This window comes from Rattus rattus, chromosome 6, assembly GCF_011064425.1.
Source record: "Rattus rattus isolate New Zealand chromosome 6, Rrattus_CSIRO_v1, whole genome shotgun sequence".
In the NCBI taxonomy this organism is placed as follows: domain Eukaryota; kingdom Metazoa; phylum Chordata; class Mammalia; order Rodentia; family Muridae; genus Rattus; species Rattus rattus.
Window position 1 is genome coordinate 49100912 of NC_046159.1, and position 18538 is coordinate 49119449.

At 42.3% G+C, this 18538-nt stretch overlaps 1 protein-coding gene across 4 annotated transcripts in view; it reads right to left on the reverse strand.

Moving 5' to 3' along the window:
* The window catches only part of Mitf (melanocyte inducing transcription factor), a 202275-nt gene that overhangs the window by 58937 nt on the left and 124800 nt on the right, over positions 1–18538 (reverse strand). For 2 of the 4 annotated variants that reach the window (XM_032906035.1, XM_032906033.1), the window contains exon 2: positions 17680–17926. In XM_032906035.1, coding sequence (XP_032761926.1) covers positions 17680–17926 — 247 coding nt within the window. Of the gene's footprint in view, positions 1–17679; positions 17930–18538 lie in introns of all 4 variants that reach the window. The other 2 variants (XM_032906034.1, XM_032906032.1) reach the window with 1 other exon arrangement.

Sequence of the window (18538 nt, forward strand, 5' to 3'; positions counted from 1 at the left end):
AAAAACAGGTGGAAGGCAGAATTTAGCTTACAGGCATAGCTGGCCCAATCTTAGAAAACCTTCTATAGCCTCTGCTATAGTCAACATCATTCTCTGTGGAAATACCCACCAGAGCAGGCCCTCTCCCCTTTCGTTTGTCATATAGCATGGTTCCATTCATTTTATACCCCCTTTCAAAAAATCAACTCTTAATGTCTTATTTACTCTGGAATCAATACTTTTATTGGCCAAATAATTTTGATCACCTCCTTACCAATTCTATCCCTATAAAACCAGTGGTTCACAGGCACCAGCTCCTAGAGGAGTCTATCTAAATATCCCTTACCTGCTAAAGAAAAATAAATGTGCAGCGGAGAAGCGAAGCCACAGGTCGGTGAACATTCCACACCCACTGCATCTGGCACAATGCGAGCATCTGTGTAATACCCTCTTGATCTCTCGTCCCACCACCTTGCTCTGACCTACACCCAGAACACATACTTCCTCGCTACCCATCTCCTCATGCTACATGTCTTAGCCTAGGCTGTGGTGGCAAAACCCTCTGTGTTCTTCAACATTAGGCCCTCTGGGAACATAAGCATGACCTTCTCCTTGTGAAGCTGAACTGTGACTCCTTTGTACGTTCCAAAAATGAGGGTCTTCATGGCCGGAGAAATAAAACCCACCCACCTAGTCTTTCCTCCACGTCCAAGACTATGTTTTAAAGGCAACCAGCTCAGGAGTGGGACCTCCTCCTTTACATGTAAATTTATTCATTTCCTCAACTGTGACCCTGGCTCAGGTGTTTGTGCTCTAACTCCATCTATACCATTCTGGAAAATACTGCAGTGTTCTGCAAGAGTTCTAGTCTATGAAAGAAGGGCATAGAGAAACAAGGGAGATTGGGAGCAGTCCCTCAAAATGGCCTGGAGCTTTGTAAGCAGAGTACAGAAGATAGCAATCAGTAACCCCTAAATCAGCAGCAGCTCGCCAAACATCTGCCTGCCTTCCTAGAGGGCCTTACACCCAACACTTGCTCAGTTCGGACACCAAGAAGAGCTTGCAGTGTGCATATGGTTTGCAGAATTTGATCTTGTATTCGGCCTCCCCAGGACTGCTTCATGATCATAAACGGAACACCCCAGGGCCGCTTACTCTGCCCTTAAAGCTCCTGCAGCCCAGGCCTGACTGGGCCCATAGGAGGTGCGGGTATTTTATGGACACACAGCCAGCTAAGACTTCCTCTTTATGATCAAGCTTCTCCCTGGCTGCTCCCCACACTAGCAAGTCATGCTGCAAACATGACTTTCTTATTGATCAAGACCACTGTAAGGTAGGCCATGCAAGAGGGTCCAGCAGGTCCATTTATCAGATGAGGAAACCGAGGTTTGTAGTTAAAGGGTATGTTCCATGTTTAAGGATAGAGCAAGGAATCTAAGGTAGGCAGTACAATTCCACATTTTGAATATGGAAATGTATATGGTATGTGGGAGAGAGGGTAAAGGGAGGGAGGAGAGAAATGAAAGAATACATAGAGACAGCAATTATAAAGTTATTCTCCAAGGCTAAGAAATAAGAGAGTGGGCTGAAAAGATCACCGAGGAAGGAGCCCTTCAAGGAAAACAGTGGTCAACACAACATAAAGCCTCACTTAACAGCACAACAAAAATTGGCGTGTGCCTGTAACATGTTAGCATATGAGGGAAGGTAAAGAGCAAACTGTATGTGACTTGTAGCATAAAGGAGCACTCCAGGCTGTATTTGTTTCTGTCTTAAAAAGTTGAAGAATGTTCTGTGACCGGGGATTGTACTGTATGGAATTAGTAAACCTGAGAATTACATAGTCAATGTGGGGCTTCAGGAGCCGCTGGCCAGGAAACGGAGGCAGCTGGGTTGGCGACCGGTCACCTGCGCTTTGCATGCTCCTGATCAGTCTCATTTACAGACCTTCAGGGAAGGCCCAAGAATTCAGTAAGTGATAGTCTGTATTAATTTTATTATACTTAGCAAAGCACAGTTAGGTTAAAAAAAATAATTAGAATGTTTCCATGTAAGTAAAAGAAACTTTCTGACTCACCTGCAGCCGCTCTCAAGGAGAAACTGGTGACTTAGTCCACAAGGGAGCCGATATATACAAAGCTGTTCTTTATCTTAACAACTGGTATGTATAGCTAATACGCAAAGCAAACCTGATGTTTCTGTGGAGTTTGTAAAGTCAGTGGTGCCTTTGTCTTATGACTGATGCAGCTTCAGCAGGTGGAGGTGGATGCCCTTTAAGGAGAAAGGGATGGGTTCTTCCCATGTCAATGGTGGGACGGAAGTCTCATTAACTTGGGCCCGACTTGGAGACAAAGCCCCAGAACTTCCCCAAGGTCACACTTGAGGTCCTAGCAGAGGCAGGGCGTGCCACAAATTCGTGTTTGACTTCACAGCTGCAGGAACAGTAGTACAGCTGTGACCTTTGCAAGATCCACAGAAGGTTTTGGCCTCTGGTCTTATCTCAAGGGGACTATATGGTAAAAGTAGGGTAAACGGTTCTAGAACAGACAGAAAGGCCATGAAGTCAGCACTCCTTACAACGGAGCATTCAAGGTGACATGCTTCTAGAAGGTAAGATAAAGATGGGCAGCTAACTACAAACAAAAATATTAAAACCATAAATTACAAAGAGATGGCAGTCAGGGTTGGGTAGCATTAGATTAAAACACAGAGAAAGAAAGTGAGGACGAAGCAAGGCAAATCCAGAACAGAAGAATCAAAGCACATACAGTCTAGATGGGAGGGAGCAATTTAGCTGTGCATTACTGTGTAAGAAACATACTGTTGAAATTCTACGAGAAATAACTTTGCAAACTCGCAGAACACAGACCATTTGTCTCCCTTGTCTGGCTGGTTCTATATTGTAGGCCCTAGGGCTTAACCAGAGGCTGTAATTAAATGTATTTTGAATCTCTACTTGTAGGAAAAAAATAATGCTTTAAAAGGTTAAATATTAACAAGCTCAGGCATGATCATTCATATTTAACATGAGTCCCAGAATCAAGACAATAGCTTCTGGGCTTATAACAAAAGTTTAATTTCTGAACTGGGAACATTTTGATAGTCCAACATCTATTTTTTTTTTTTTGAAAATTTAATTCCGATCTTTATTATGCTCCCCCGGAATTTTCTGTGTGTATTATCCTGTTTGTTGTTAATCATCAAGACAACTTTGATGACCTCAAGGTAAAGGGTCTGTTATGTGGGGAGGAAGACTGAAAACCGTGGCCAGGCATCTGAGAATTCACCTTTCGCAAATCCTACTGTTTTGAGAACCTGAAGAGCCAAGAGTTTTTTGAGGATGAAAATGTCCTTGTTACTGAAATGCAATTCAAAGTAACTGACTGAAAAACCTTTTAATGGGTCTAGAAGATTGCTCAGCAGGTCTGAGTAGTTATTATAAAAACATGAGATACTGAGTTCAAATCCCTACCACATATGTAAAGAGTTAGGCATAGCAGCCGTATCCCCAACTCCCCTGACTTCCTATTCTTCTTAATAATGTATGTGTAAGGGAGGAAGACAGGAGGTAAGAAAGCAAGCAGTGTCTCCCGGTGGAAGCAGAGTATGTAGCATGGCTCACTTGAGATAGGGCATCTTCTAAAGCTTTATTAGTGATTCCAGAGCCTAGGTGGGAGGATGGCTCAGTCTGTGATGTGCTTGCTGTACAAGCACAAGGGTCTGGTTTGATCTCCAGTACCCCACAGAAAGCACAGTGGTATGCCTTTGTGATCTCAGTACCAGGAAAGCAGAGACAAGAGGATCCTTGTGGTAAGGTTAGTCAGCCTAGCCTATTCAATGAGCTCCAGGCCAGTAAGAGATCATGTCTCCATAAAAAAGATGGATGGTGTTCCTGAGGAACAATACGCCAGGGTGTGCTTTCTTCTCCATGCACACATATGTACCCATATGGACAAGAGTACATGTATGGGTGTACACACACACACACACACACACACACACACACACACACTCTCTCTCTCTCTCTCTCTCTCTCTCTCTCTCTCTCTCTCTCTCTCTCTCTCTCTCTCTCTTCCATAAAGAGCCAAAGAACTTCAGCATTAGAAAGAGCTGATCTCACTGTGGCTGGGGCATTTCTCAAGTTATTAAGCAATCATTTTCCAGAGAGCAAGCTATGTTGGCTGTGTGTCCTGGATCTACTAGAGAACTAACACAGTGAAGTAAAAAAGAAAGAAAGAAACTTGTGTATGCCGGCACTCCAGTGACAAGGAAACACCCTATTAGATCATAGTCAGACATCCATAGAAAGACCCGTGATATCAGAGAACAGAATTCCAAGCCAGATGCTGTCCAGAATAAAAAAAAAAGTGATTTTATGTTATATTCAACTAAATATATATTTTGAATGGATTTCCAAAGTACGATTTATTTTTAATGGACTCTTTCCTGTAAGGAATAGAAGCTTTTTACAGCAGAGGAGCAGGTAGATTTCCCAGGCAGTGAAGATACCCTGGAGGATATGGATAAACTCACTAGATGTGCCTCTCAGTCCACAGAGGGTACAATGCCTGGTGACCATGATTGAAGCACCTACTTGAAGTTCGATGACAGACCCACGCATGCTCTTTTCTGTTCATTTGCATTTTGTTAAGTACAGCGTCTCCATTTAGGAGAAGTATGTGTGTAAGAGCTCTATAGAATTCACAAATTGTGTGAACAAGGGGATTCACTTGCCTTTTGCAGCTCTCTCAGATGCCCAGCAGTTTCTGTAGCTTAACATGTGAATTTTGGAGTTTCATATTATCCTCACGTCAGTCATCTACTCTAAAATTGAAAGGTTTAATCTATTTTTTAATCAACTTAGCATGCAATGGACTTATCCAAAACACCCTAAATAGCTGCTGGGAATTCTGCAGCCTCTGCTGATCAGTTCCACCCATTTTGCTGGTCGCTATAGCTTCCTCCCTCTCTTCTTGGTTTGCCTGGTACATCCCTGATGGAGGCTCACCATGGATCCTTACTTCTAAAGGTACTCAAGAAGCCCTCCAGGAAAGAGACCTGGTTGACTCTACTTCCTTCTCTTTTCAGTGTTGTTGAAAGAGTTCTAGAACCTACTTTGGGACAGCCCAGGGGGTGTGGGGTAGGCAGGGGGAATCTGCTATTTAATGAGGCCCCAGGTGATGCAAGGCCTTTGGGTCCCTGAACAGGCCTCTGGGAATCACTAAGATGGGACTGGCCTTTAAGCCGAGAGCACCTCAGCTTCTGATCAAACTGAATGAGGGATTTTATTGAGGGTTCAGAGTCCTTTCACAGTAGTCAGTCTATCTTCTCTTTATGAACAGGAGAGGCCCCAAGAAATGAGCACGTTTGCCTATGTTCATGGTACCCTTATCAAGATTATGTCAATTAATAAACTGAGAAGAAGAAGACAGCTCTAAGTTTTTAAAGCAACCCCAAAAAGCTACTAGGAAGCTGAAATGAACTTGACAATGACCTGAAGGTTGACTAGATACTATTGTAAGTAATAAAACTTTATATAATAAATAATAAACATACAACGTACACACACACATGTGCACACACACACACAATTCCCCAACCTAGGAAACTCTGAAATCTGAAGGAAACAATCCTTTTTCACTCTTGAAGCCATAGCATCATGAACATTTTTGCTGTCTTGGCTTCTGTGCTTGTAAGTAGACTGGGACTTTGTAGGCTCTTGGAATAACAGGAAGAACGCAAGCTTGTGGACGGGCACTAATCCCAGTATAATGGTCTCATTCTTTGCACTAGGAATAAGAAGGTACTTAACAAAATAAATTATCACCTTAGGTAAGTTATTTCTGGTTTAAAAATGGTTGAGAATTACCATGAGAACAGGAAAAAACTGGGATCCCTGGTGAATAAAAAAAGAACTACTTGATTGAATTATAGGCCATGCTGAAATTTTCTTAAAACGCTCTCAAGAGTCTGTGGGAAAAGACAGTAAACAGCATGCATAAAGCTCTGTGCAAAGCAAAAGGCTTTTAATGCCTTTGTGTGAAGTGAGCCATCATCCAACATCCATTATACAACAGACCAGAGATCTCTTGTCGTTGTCTGACTCTCCAGTGTCTCCTCGACACTAAGCGCACTGACAAAGGCTCATGCATTCCTGGTGGGTCAGACATCTTCAACAGGCTGGGTAAGCGCTATGAAAGTGTGACATGTGTAGGTTGGCAAGGAACCTGGCCTGAGAGCATGAGTAAGATGTGTGACTAACAAGTCAAGGGCTGCCTCCACACTCATGGCTGAATGGAAGGCGCTTGGCACCTCTGGCGAGGGTGTCTCTTCACTGCTCCCCCCTAAAGGGGGGTGTTTAAAAAAGAAAAAGATAGGAAATGGCTGCTGAGCATGATATGTGACAGTGACCGTGGGTCAAAATGAAGAGAAATAAACTAACAAGAAAATTGTTTCTGTATGGGCAGGTGTAAGATTGCAGCTTAGGGGTGATGATAATAATTAACTGTGTTCAGAGATTAAATGTAAGTCACTGGAAACTGTGAATGTACATGTGGGTATGCAGGTGTGTTGTTAAGTGTGTAAATGTCCGTGAGTGTGCAGGTACATGTATATATGTAGGTACACATGCCTGTGTGTGTGTGTGTGTGTGTGTGTGTGTGTGTGTGCAGATGCCAGAGATTAACCTTGGGTTTTGTTCCTCAGGGGTCATCCACCTTGGTCTTTGAGACAGAGTCTGACACTAGCCTAGAGTTCACTAACAGGGCTAGGCTGGCTGGCCAGGAAACCCTAGGGATATGTCTGTCTGACCTTCCGTATTACATGCTCCACGCCCAGCTTTTCAGAAGGTCACAGGCCCTCATGCCTGCAATCACTCTACTAAGTAAGTAGTCTCCCTGCCTGGATCGTTATAAATTTATTATAAACAATAAAATAGAATTCCAGATGACTCTCCTTGTACTCAACACTGTGCTAAATCCTTCAGGATCTGTGCTATTCAATCCAAAGGTCACAGGGTAAATAAAACTACTTATGACTGAAACCAAGTCATAAGAAGGAGCTGACTTTTATATCTCATGTGGACCTGTATTGAAACAAATATTCAACTTAGTTGCTGGAAAAAATTGTTTAAGATCCTCCCCCATGCGTGTGTGCACTTAAATGCATGTGTGTGTTCAGGTGATGTGGACTTTAGATGTGTGCATGTGACCATACACATGCAGGCTCAGAAGAAAACCTCAACACTTCTCACTTTCTAAGCTTTTTCAAACAGGGCTTCCTGCTGTTGTCTGCCAGACTATCTGGTTCATGTGTTTCTCAGGGTTCTCCCATCCCCACCTCCTATCTCCTGATAAAAACACTGGGAAGAGAGATGCATGATACTTTGTCTGGCTTCTCATAGGTTCTGTGGATTCTGACTCTGGTTCTGTACCTTTGCATGACAAACACTGCCCGCTAAACCCTCTCCCCAGTCCAGTTACTGGAAATCTTCTTTACAGGAGTAAAACAACTTTGGCAAATGAATGTACTCTTTTGAGTGAAATTTTTATGAGATCCAAACCCAGGTCAAGTCATTCTGATGAAACTTAGTCTCCAAACTACAATATGTAGGAGACATGAAATATAAACCCAAATTTGAGGACAGCATGAGGCTCTTTACAAAGATGATGTGGTGGAAAAAGTTGAAAGGTCTGCAGATCATTTTTATGTAACATATTGAAATAATCACATTCTAGATATACTGAGTAGTGTAAAACATACTGAAATTAATTTTGTCTGTTTCTTTTTGTTCTTTCATGTGAGGACTCAAGGCTCTGAAGTCAGAGAGTGGCTCTCACTTGATGGGTGATACTGCCTAGGTGGACCCTCCATTCACCTCTCGAGACTCTCCAGAGCAGGCTTTACTGCCCATAGCTTACAGAGGAGGATACCATGGTGTAAGGAGAAACAGCTATGGGCACTCGGTGTGTTACTGGGCTCAGGCTAGCACTGATTTCAAGAGCAGCTCTGACTGTGGCCGCATCTCAAGGCCTAATGGTAAATACATCACTTAGCATGGGAATTTGGCATTCAGGTTATTACTTTCTAAAACAGTTAACTACACATGCTATGAGGCTGTAATCATAAGGTCTTGTGCACCCCAGAAACTCAATCTTTTGAGCTTAGTCTGTCTGCCATCAATATCAGCAAGCATTTAACAATACAAGAAGATCATTACTGCAACTTGCACCAGATGAAGGATTCGAATTAAATTCCATCAAACCACACTGAGGTGACACGCTTTGACAAGCTCCTTACATCCAACCCCCCCACCTCCTGGGAGCTTGTGTTTTATTTTATTTTATTTTTTAAGTTTGCTCCCCCATCCATTCTTTCCATCAGGGCAAAAAGAGAAGGCCCCGTGAAATGCTGAATGGGGTAAAAAAAAAGTGCGCCAAGTTAATAGGTGACATAGATGGACTCTCAGAATCTGTGAGAACACAAAACCAGGAGGGCACACTTCCCGCCCTGTACAATCTCCCTTTTGTTGAGGAGCCAAGCCCCCGTCTTGAAACGTGTGGGCAATACATCAGCAGGCATTATTTTAAATCAACCGGTTTTATAAAATAAGCCAAGAGTTGAAAGAGGCAGGACTAATTACCAACATTCCTTGATGAATTACTTAGCGGCGTGTGCTAAGTCAATGTACGCCTGTGTCTTGATCCCCAATTTTAGCCTGTACTTATTTCCCAGGAGGTAAAAGGAACATGTGGCTAATTAAGGCGCCAATCTCCACAGCCAGAAGTACTCAAAGGTAAGATTTCTTTGGAGGGGAAAAAAAAAAGACAAAAGAAACGGTTCTTTGCCTGGTACTTATTAATCTAATTTTTACTAGTTCACTAGAAAAACAGAGTTGATCTTGTCACCTTTAGGCGATGTGAAAAATGCTACATATTTGTAAGTTAGCCAATAAGAACTTGTTAAGCCTTTCCTAACTGGCAGGAATGTCTCTGGTTTGTCACTTCTAATTAAGTCTCAACAAAATTTCCAGCCTCTAAATTTTAATTATATAAAAACCAGGGCCAACAGGGGAGATTACAGCAAAGTTATGTATGCCACGGTAAGGGACAGAGCAATCTGAATTGTGCCTTTTATTTTAGGCTTCTATACAACACTAAAATTATTTGCAACTGGATGATTAGATTCCTTTTGCTCATTTTTTAATTGCAGGGTCTCTGAACCTTTTTATTTTGCTTCTAGGCAAACTTCAAGAACTGTGTGATGAACGTGAGTCTAATAGACCTACCCATCAAAAGCAGTGTGCTCCTCAGAGAGTAGTAGGTGACTAGGAATTCACCAAACTCTTAGGTACGATGTTAAAGACACCCACTTCAATGACATAAAGACTACAGGAACCCAGTCTCCTAGGTCTGGTGTCTCATGTATGTGTGTACATGCATGTGGAGGCTAGAGGTTGACATGAGCTGTCTTCCCTGTCAATCTCCACCTTATATTTTGAAACAGGGTCTCCTGGACCCGGGAATCACCAGTTCAGCTGGGCTGCCTGGTGCTGTCCTCTTATCTCTGCTTCCCCAGAGCTGAGATTGCAGGCCCAGGAGTGATGAATCAAGTTCAGGTTCTAAGGTTTGCAAGGCAAGCACTTCAGCAACTGAGCCATTACTCCAACCCCCTAAAACACAAATCTAAAGAAAAATAGCAGCAGGGTCGTGGACTACTATTATATCCAACCGTAGCAACGTCCCCAAGATCTCCAGGAGGAACAATCTGTCTTTGATTCATCTGGACCGTCTTCTGGTATGATCAATTAAAAAAACTTAAATCCATGTATATGAATGAAATGTACATACGTTCACTGTACATATGCCTGCCTGCATGCCAGAAGAGAGCATCAGATCCTGTGATAGAGTGTTGTGACCCATCATGTGGTTGCTGGGAATTGAACTCAGGATTTCTGGAAGAGCAGCCAGTGCTCTTACCACTGAGCCATTGCCCCAGTGGCCTCTGCCCTCCAGGTGTTATCAATTTTAAAAACAGTGATTAAAGCAGCTCTCTCTAGAACATCCATGTTAACTGCATCCTGGTTTATGTGCTTTCTATACATCTTCTCATATACTTACGGTACTATAAACAAGATCTGACAGGCTGGGAAGTGCATGAGGGATGCTACAGTTTTCAAGTTAGGCTGAAAAAAAAAAAAAAAAAAAGAAAAGAAAAGAAAAAAAAAAGAAAAGAAAGAAAAGCAATAAAAAGAGACACATTCGGGACGAGAGCCAATCTCCTAGTACTGATTGCAGCTATAACCTTGAGCAAAGTTGCCGTACCAATTTACATATTTTAACACAAATTCCAACCATTTATTTTAGTAGGATGAAGTTAAATTTAGATTTTGCTTACATGTGTCCGAATCTCCCCGTTCTTAAGCACACTCACGTTCATGAGTAGTCTCTCCAGCTAATCCTTTCTCTAACTGAGATGAAGCAGGGCCACATTTATGAAGGGGACTGTGACCTCCTTGTGCAATAATAAAGTCATTATTACAGCCAACGTCCACTTAAAAGCAAATAGAAAAACAAGCAGATCTGAAACTCTGAACGCCAGAAGTTCTGATACTGAAGGGAGGAGAGAAGGGAAGCAACAGCAGCAGCAACAACAGAAACAGGACCCTGGGGGAAATTCCTATGAGGAGTGAATAAAAACCCTTTAGAACCACACTGGTGTCGCTGAATATAGAGGGACAAGGCACCTGAACTGGGGTAGGCTGAGCCATTGAGACCCTTCTATAAAGATCCTGGCTTTAGATTCTCAGATGTTGCTGTAGGAACCCCCAGTGCTGCTTTTTCACTCATAATGGCAACTCAGTCACTAAACGGAAAAGTACCACAATGGTCGGTGTGGTGAGGCAGAATTCTTACACAGGAAGAACACGGTCAGTTCCTAGGTCTCATGTGTCTCGGAGACTGGAGGAGGAAATTTAATTATTCGACGGAGAAGGCCCTGACTAATCCCCAGTGAACATCAGGTAGCTTTCTGTTGAGCCCAAGAGATTCCACTGATATTTCTTTCTGGCTTCCCACATTATTTAAAAGCATTGTTTCTGGTGGTCACTGAGACATGCTGGGACTTGGAGTGGGGGTGTAGTAGAGAGTATAGAGTGTGGGCCTAACAATATGACTAGAGCAGAAGAAATCTCCATATGCCTGTCTGCCTACCTGAGCTAATCCTATATATCCACAGGGCTGTCAAGAGAACGATGAGCTAAAATTTTCCAATTTTTCAACCTGTTATCAGATATGGCTACAATCAGTTCCAGAAGCCAGTGAAGCAAGCCGTCTTGTCTTCCCTCCATGTCATCAAAGCAATTCCTACCAACGTCATAAGCCATAGCCAGGAGGTCTGTAATGGACGTGCGCTATAGGCTCATATGTAGCCATATCACTTGAGGGGTTGAACATGACAATCTTCTGTAGAAGCTCATCAGATTACTCGATCTAAGAAAGATGCCTGTCCATGTATCTGTTAAATAGGGGTTGCTAACAGCAGCCTCACAGAATAGGGATGGGAGCAGCATCCTGTATCTGTGGTATGCACTACCATGGTCCCCATGCGAAACGTGAGCATGATTGTAATGAGGGTTCTATGGCAGACAAGACCCAGCCAGAGTGCAGAAGCCACATCTATGGGAACACTAGCCAATGTTCTTGAAGCATAGCGGGCAGGGAGGGGGAGATGCTGAGGACTCAGCAGCAATGTTGTTCAACCTCTCCTCATTAGTGAGCCTCTGAGACCTTTTAGGTGTTCGCTGACTGTGTCCCTCCTTCTGCTTCGCTTTCCCAAAAGTTTAACAGACATGCCAACCCTGCTTTCCTAGCTGTACACTGAAAATGTGGAGATCAACGAACAACTGTGGCATCCATGGTGTGTGTGTGTGTGTGTGTGTGTGTGTGTGTGTGTGTGTGTGTGTGTGTGTGTAGTGTCATCCAGTCATCAAGTCTAAGGATCTCCCTGTCTCTGACCTCCCATGTCAGAGAGTCACTGTCATATATATTCGTTCCAAACTTTGTATGTGTCTTCTTTGATTTTAAACTTAGATCCACACGCTTGCACCTCAAGCACTCTCATCCCCTGAACCATCTTCCAACCCTGGACATTTTTCTTTCTAAGAAACAATTTTGTTTCCCTTAATGGTATGGTGCTTCCATTTTTGAGGATGCATGATCTACAGGCCTTATCACATTAAAGAGAAATCACATTGTAGAGTTTACTAAACTCCTCCCTGGTACTGGCCCTCACCTGGAGACCCATCCCTTAATATTTTTTTTTACAATATTGCCCTTACCCCAACTAGTAGGGAATTGTCATAGATGGAAGCAGACTGCATCTTCCTTTGACACAATAGCATGAGAAACAGCCAACTGTCATGTCCTTTCACACCAGACACCTGCAGGGACTCCAGGTGGCTCATGGAGACAAACTAAAGACCCTCTACTCTCAGGTAAGCTGCTGTGTGGTTAACACAGCCACTAGGCAGAGCTAGCTGCCCCCTGCCAGCCCCAATCTGAAGAAAGCAGAGAGAAACCCAAGATTCCAATCAAAGCCCTTGGCCCTATAAAGCCCCAGATCACAAAAGGAAGAGAGAGAGAGAGAGAGAGAGAGAGAGAGAGAGAGAGAGAGAGAGAGAGAGAGAGAGAGAAAAGAAGAAAAAGAAGAAAAGGAGAATCCCATCCCATTTTTTTTTGCTGACGTCACCAGGTAAAAATGCAACTAGAGGCTGGATATTTTGTTGTGGATAATAATGTAATTACTATTGTTGTGTAATGATTACATAACAAATGTAAACAGGGAGGGCCCTGTCTAGCAAATACTGAATTGATAATTACAGTAGAGACAGAGAGTCCCCAGAGAAGAGTAGGGGACTGTGAAGTCTCAAAAGGAGAGACAACCAACGTAGAGGAAATACCCAGGGTCTGTCTACCTGCCCAGCACTGCCTATTGTATCTTGTTAAGCTGTGGCTCCTGTGGAAGGCAATGGTGGCATTGGAAAGGGAAAATGGCAGAAAGGCCACTGATCCTACAGGAAGCAAGAAACCTTTGAAACCATGGCTTCCTGGTGGATTTTACCTCCTGCTGTGGAAATCTGTTGGAAGACAACTGCAGTCTCCAATTTCCAAAAATCACTGACTGGGTCTTAAAAATCAGGAAAATCACCTTATAGGTAACAATGAAGAAGTCTAAGACTCTCTAGGGAAATAAAGTCCCTGCCCGGTGGGGAGTGGACGGGGTATTAGTGGAAAGAAACAGTCTCCTTCTCCCTCTAAATAATGATGTGGTCTTGAAAACATATAGCTTTATGCAAAATCACAAGGACTGAATCAATATTATGAAGCTCTCTGAAACCGAGGCTTACAGCCCATGTATCTCACACTGACTGGCAGTGTATGACTATGGTAGATAACTCAGATGTAGCAGGTCTTATCTTCCGGGGACAGCTACAGATCCAGACTCAGGAGACCAACAGAAGCTGACCTGAGAGAGGCCATGTCTTTCCTGCTTTGAACATCCACTAAGATGAGATTCAGCTTTCTCAATACAAGCTGAATAAATCGGGAACGAAAGTTAAACGTCGAGTTTGAGATAAAGCTAATAGGTTTCTGAACCATGCGCAATGCACTACTCTATCACCAGCACTCTCAAGAGTTACTGCTCAAATGTGCAGAACATTGACGAGAGAACCACCTCTCAATGCCCAGGTTAACAGTCTGCATCATGAAGGGCCCTGAAAACCACATGTCTGGGTTTGATGAACAGAAAACCATCTTTAATTGGTAAGAAATCTGCCCAACTCCAGAAATGATCTGGAAAAAACAGAAATATTTAAAATGAATTCTTTCAAACTCAGTAATACACTAAGTAATAATTCAAAAGGATTCTTTTTCATCTATCAACACTTTCTCCAAAACAGAGAAGGGAAAATTCAATGTACAGCAGAAAGAGCAGCTAGCTTTCAGATCTTTAAATTAAGGGAAAGAGTGGGACGAGGAACTTACAAGTTTCCCAACAGAGAACTGAATATCAATTATAAACTACTATTAGGTTGCACACTGCCTGGGTCTGTGAAGAAAAGAACAGGGAATTAAAGAATTTGACAGTCTCAGATCACAGTAGCAGCTGCTCCAATAATCAATAACAGATAGATGAACCAGTGACGGGAGAGGCTCAGTTAGTGTGTTAACACCAAGTCCATCCATCCGTGTGTGTGTGTGTGTGTGTGTGTGTGTGTGTGTGTGTGTGTGTGTGTGTGTGTGCGTCCATCCCCATTCTGACTGTGATGCTTCTGTAGATAAGAGACCCACCATGGCTAAAGGTCTGTCCCTGGTGACTCTGATTTTGTTTAGATCAAGTTCAGTCTCAGTTCTTACAGCTGCTGACAAATTCTACCCATAGAAGAAAGTGCCCTATGCCCCATAAACAGTTCTTAGCAAATTTTTAATTCACAATCTGAAACACAGAGTGTGCTCACAACTGTGAAAAAAGTATTATGCAGGCCTACTATCACTGTTCATGGTAAAGAAGACTCCCTGAGTTACCATCCCAGGCTGCTAAGCATGTTCTTAAGAAACCAAGTCAACGCCCCATTAATGTGCAAATAATAAGACTCAACACTCCATGCTATCCGATGTGAAAGTCAACGTAAGGATTAAATGCACAATTAATGAAATCAATATAGAATACAGAGGCTACACCTCATGAACTATGGCGTGGACTGGGGAAGAAATGATGGGAGTTTCCACTCTCTAATACAAATTCCAAGGAATCCAAAGTTTTCAGATGTCAACAATTTTTAAACATGCTTCATAGAGCTCCGTTGTTTAAGTAAGATGCTGCCAAAGACAGGGATTAACCTGAAAACGCTGATTTTACTTGTCAAAACGAGTAGTTCAATCTGCTGGTGGGTTACTGGTGACAAGGCTTTGTGTATTTACGAAATCTAGACATTAGCATTTCTTCCAGTGCGTTTGTACAAACACACGGGAAAATGGAGAGACTTAATGGGCATTCTCCACCTCCACAGCTGCCCGCTTTCTCTGAGAAGTGGGTATGCACTGACTCTGCCACTCAAAACTGTACAAAGAAATCAATAATTTACTAAGACTGTACTGTCAGAAAAAATGTGTTCGGTGTAGTATATCACATCAGAATGCATACGATTAGCCTATGTTTCCATTACTACTGCTTTGGAAATAAATAAAATTGTCCAAGATTAAACAAATCAACTACTTCCCTATAGCCATTTACTTCATGAAACTGTGTTCTACGATTTAAAATTCAAAAAAGAGAAAAGGAAAGCAGAATGCCTGTCTGTCTGTCTGTCTGTCTGTCGGTCTCTCTCTGTGTGTGTGTGTGTGTGTGTGTGTGTGTGTGTGTGTGTGTGTGTGTGCACGTGTGTGTGTGTGTGTGTGTGTGTGTGTCCATGAAACCTTTCTTCATTCAGTATCCCATACTCTGGACTTAAGAAACTATTTTTATAAAGTTGAGGTCAAACATTCTCAAGGAATCACCAATAGAAAACTTGCCTTAATATTTATGTTTGAATGTCTTACAAATTACCTCAGATGAATCAAATCCTGTTTTAACTTGGTCTTTGGCTTAAAAGTACCTAAGGCTGTCTGACTAGCTATCAGCTCTGTACAGCCTGTTAGGCCAACAAGTCCTTCTCATTCAAGAGACATGGCTGATACTCGTACATAGCCCGAGCAGACACCTCTGTTTAATACTGGCCAGTTAGACAGAGGCAACAACTGTTGAGAGCACAGGAAACAAATTCAACGGGTGGCCCTTTTGACCAGGTCATGTCTTCTAGCCTCAATAACTTGTTTTTGCTTTAAGTTAGGGCAATTTACTGGCACTCTGTTCTTGTGGGGAGACTACAGTTCAATCCAGTGTTACCGGGAAAGCAGAGTGTAAGGGAAAATACATAAATTATTCAAATTATTTAATATAGGTGTTAATTGTAATAAGGCTAGAAATTAACATTCTAAACATTTGAAATTTATATTAATTTTTGTATAATATTGCAGTGATGTTTCCACATACTCACTTTGTGATAAATTCTCCACCACCCAATATAACTACTCTTATAGGAAAATCTACTTTAAGTAAACACACTTCAATGCGATTAAGCACTACCTTCGAAGTTGAGGTAAACCATTTACAAATCCATGTCACTGCCTCTAAAATTTGCGGTTTTACTTAAAAAATTTACTATTATGGTGAATAAAACAGATATTCTTCACTGCAACTTGTTACTATAAAAGTCACAGTGCTTAAATAAAGTATAAGCAAAATGACCGTGGCTCTTGCAAACAGAAAACAACAATTAAATCTGTTTCAACTTAAATAGGGACAATTGGCTCTACTCAAGCAGAACAGAGAGATTTCACGTATAGCTTATGCTACAGCCAAAAGTTGTTTTCACTTGACAGGAGATGGCAGAAGAATAAAAGAGTCATCCTTGTGGCAATACCCAGAATTCTCGTCAGATTAAAGTAAAATCTTATGCAAAAGCAATTGGGTCATTTTGCTTTAGCAAAAATTCAACTGATTTCTCTATCAAAGAGTTCTACAATGGGACCATTACATTTTAAAATCTTTGCAAATAACTATGTACTGGTTTGAAGTTGGGATTTAAAGAAGTCTTTCCTCATGGCAAAGATCACAGACAGATCCTGAATGTAGCATAACCGCTCCTGTTTACTTTAATAATGAACTTTAAGTAGGGGAGATGGAAGGATGGAAGGCTTTTTTTTTTTTTTTTTTTTTTTTTTTTGTGAGCACAAAGGTAAAAGCAAAGACCAACAATGAATTTGCAGCATGTGGAGTTCACAATGCTTAATGAACAGGAACAACTTGGCTCTTCAGAATGAATCAATTAGTTGAATGGGTAAAAGGTAAGTAAAACATATGGAAGTTTCCCTACGCCTGGTCTTTCTTGAACCAGTCATATTTACAAATTGAAATGTTTATGAAACAAGGCAACTCCCCATGTGGCATGGGAGACAATGCAGGAGATAGAGCTCCTGCTACAACTTCCTCTAGTAATTAGGAAGCTATGTGTCTCTGCTAGAAGGATGCTAACAAGCTCCTGCAGTTTCCACTCTAGCAAGAAATCAAAGAGACCCAAAGCAGACAGCTCGCTTCAGTAAAAGGATTATGAAGTCTGGTTATTAAGGCACAGACAGAATGCTTGACCACAGTTCTCTTTCTGAAGAGACTTTCTAAAACAATTAGCTTCTAGGGCCAGCAGGATTTGCTAACTGAAGAGCAAAGTTAAAGTGTGGTCCGGAATGCATTTATGAAGACACACAAGTGTCTACAAGAGGACTCTTTCAGGTAACTATTATGCATGAAACTATTTCCAAAAGAAAGAGAAAAAGAGAAATGTTCTTTGTTATAACAAACATCAGATCCCATTTTGGATTGGTCATGAAAATGTTGACTGCTTCCACCATTTACAGGCTGCCATAATATTTAGTTAGTTCAAATACTTCTTTTAAAATACAAAGCCTCATAGGAACCACTGGAAGCCATGCTTAGAAATAAGACTAACAGCAATGCAAGCAAAGACACAGTCCAGTGAATGTGACACCTAGGATGTGGAAAAGGGACAGGCTGGGTCCACACACAAGGGCAACACTCACATACCTTAAGGACTTCCATCGGCACCTGGGTGGCAGAGGGAAGGGTGGTGGGCACGCTGACGTTTATGGCTGGTGTCTGACTCACGGCCACTCTCTGTTGCATGAACTGGGCTGCCTGCAGCTTCTGCTGCTGCTCCCTGCGCTCCTGCTCCTGCATCTGCTCACGCATGAGTTGCTGGCGTAGCAAGATGCGTGATGTCATAGTGGAGGAGCTTAACGGAGGCTTGGAGGCCCCAGAATGCTCTGCAGAACTGCTGTGGGGAAACCAGAAGGCACACAGCATTTAGTATCCTGAGGAGACCCATCACCTGCATCGCGGGGTATCCTAAATGCCACCAAACTAGGAGGTGAGTCTGCACAAATATAATCAAGGCATGGCATGGCATGGCACTCCATATAATTGAAAATCAAGAGGTGACAGGATTCGAGTCATTAGGAGTTGGATTAAAATAAGTCAGGCTGATTGCATCTAGGGATTTTTTTATCAAATCACTTATTTCTTTTTGACATTTTGTATCACACACAGTTCATCGCCACTGAATATAATGCTGATACACCCATCAACTAGGAGCCATTGGTCTCCATGGCACGCGACTCTCCACAGATAAAACCAAATTACTTGGTTTGCTTTTGTAAAAGTAGCTCGGTCTAAACAACTAGTGACTCCTACGTGTTATCTAAATTCCTTGACAATGTCTAATATGTTTTCTAGTAAGGAAAGACTGTTACTGGAAGGGTTTGGAAGACTAGATCACACAAATCATTAACGAAAGACGCTTCTGGATCAGATGTGCACATTGTACCCTACTCTTGTCCAAAGGCAAGGGGACAGAAGGGAAGCAGAAGTGACAACCCAACTCTTC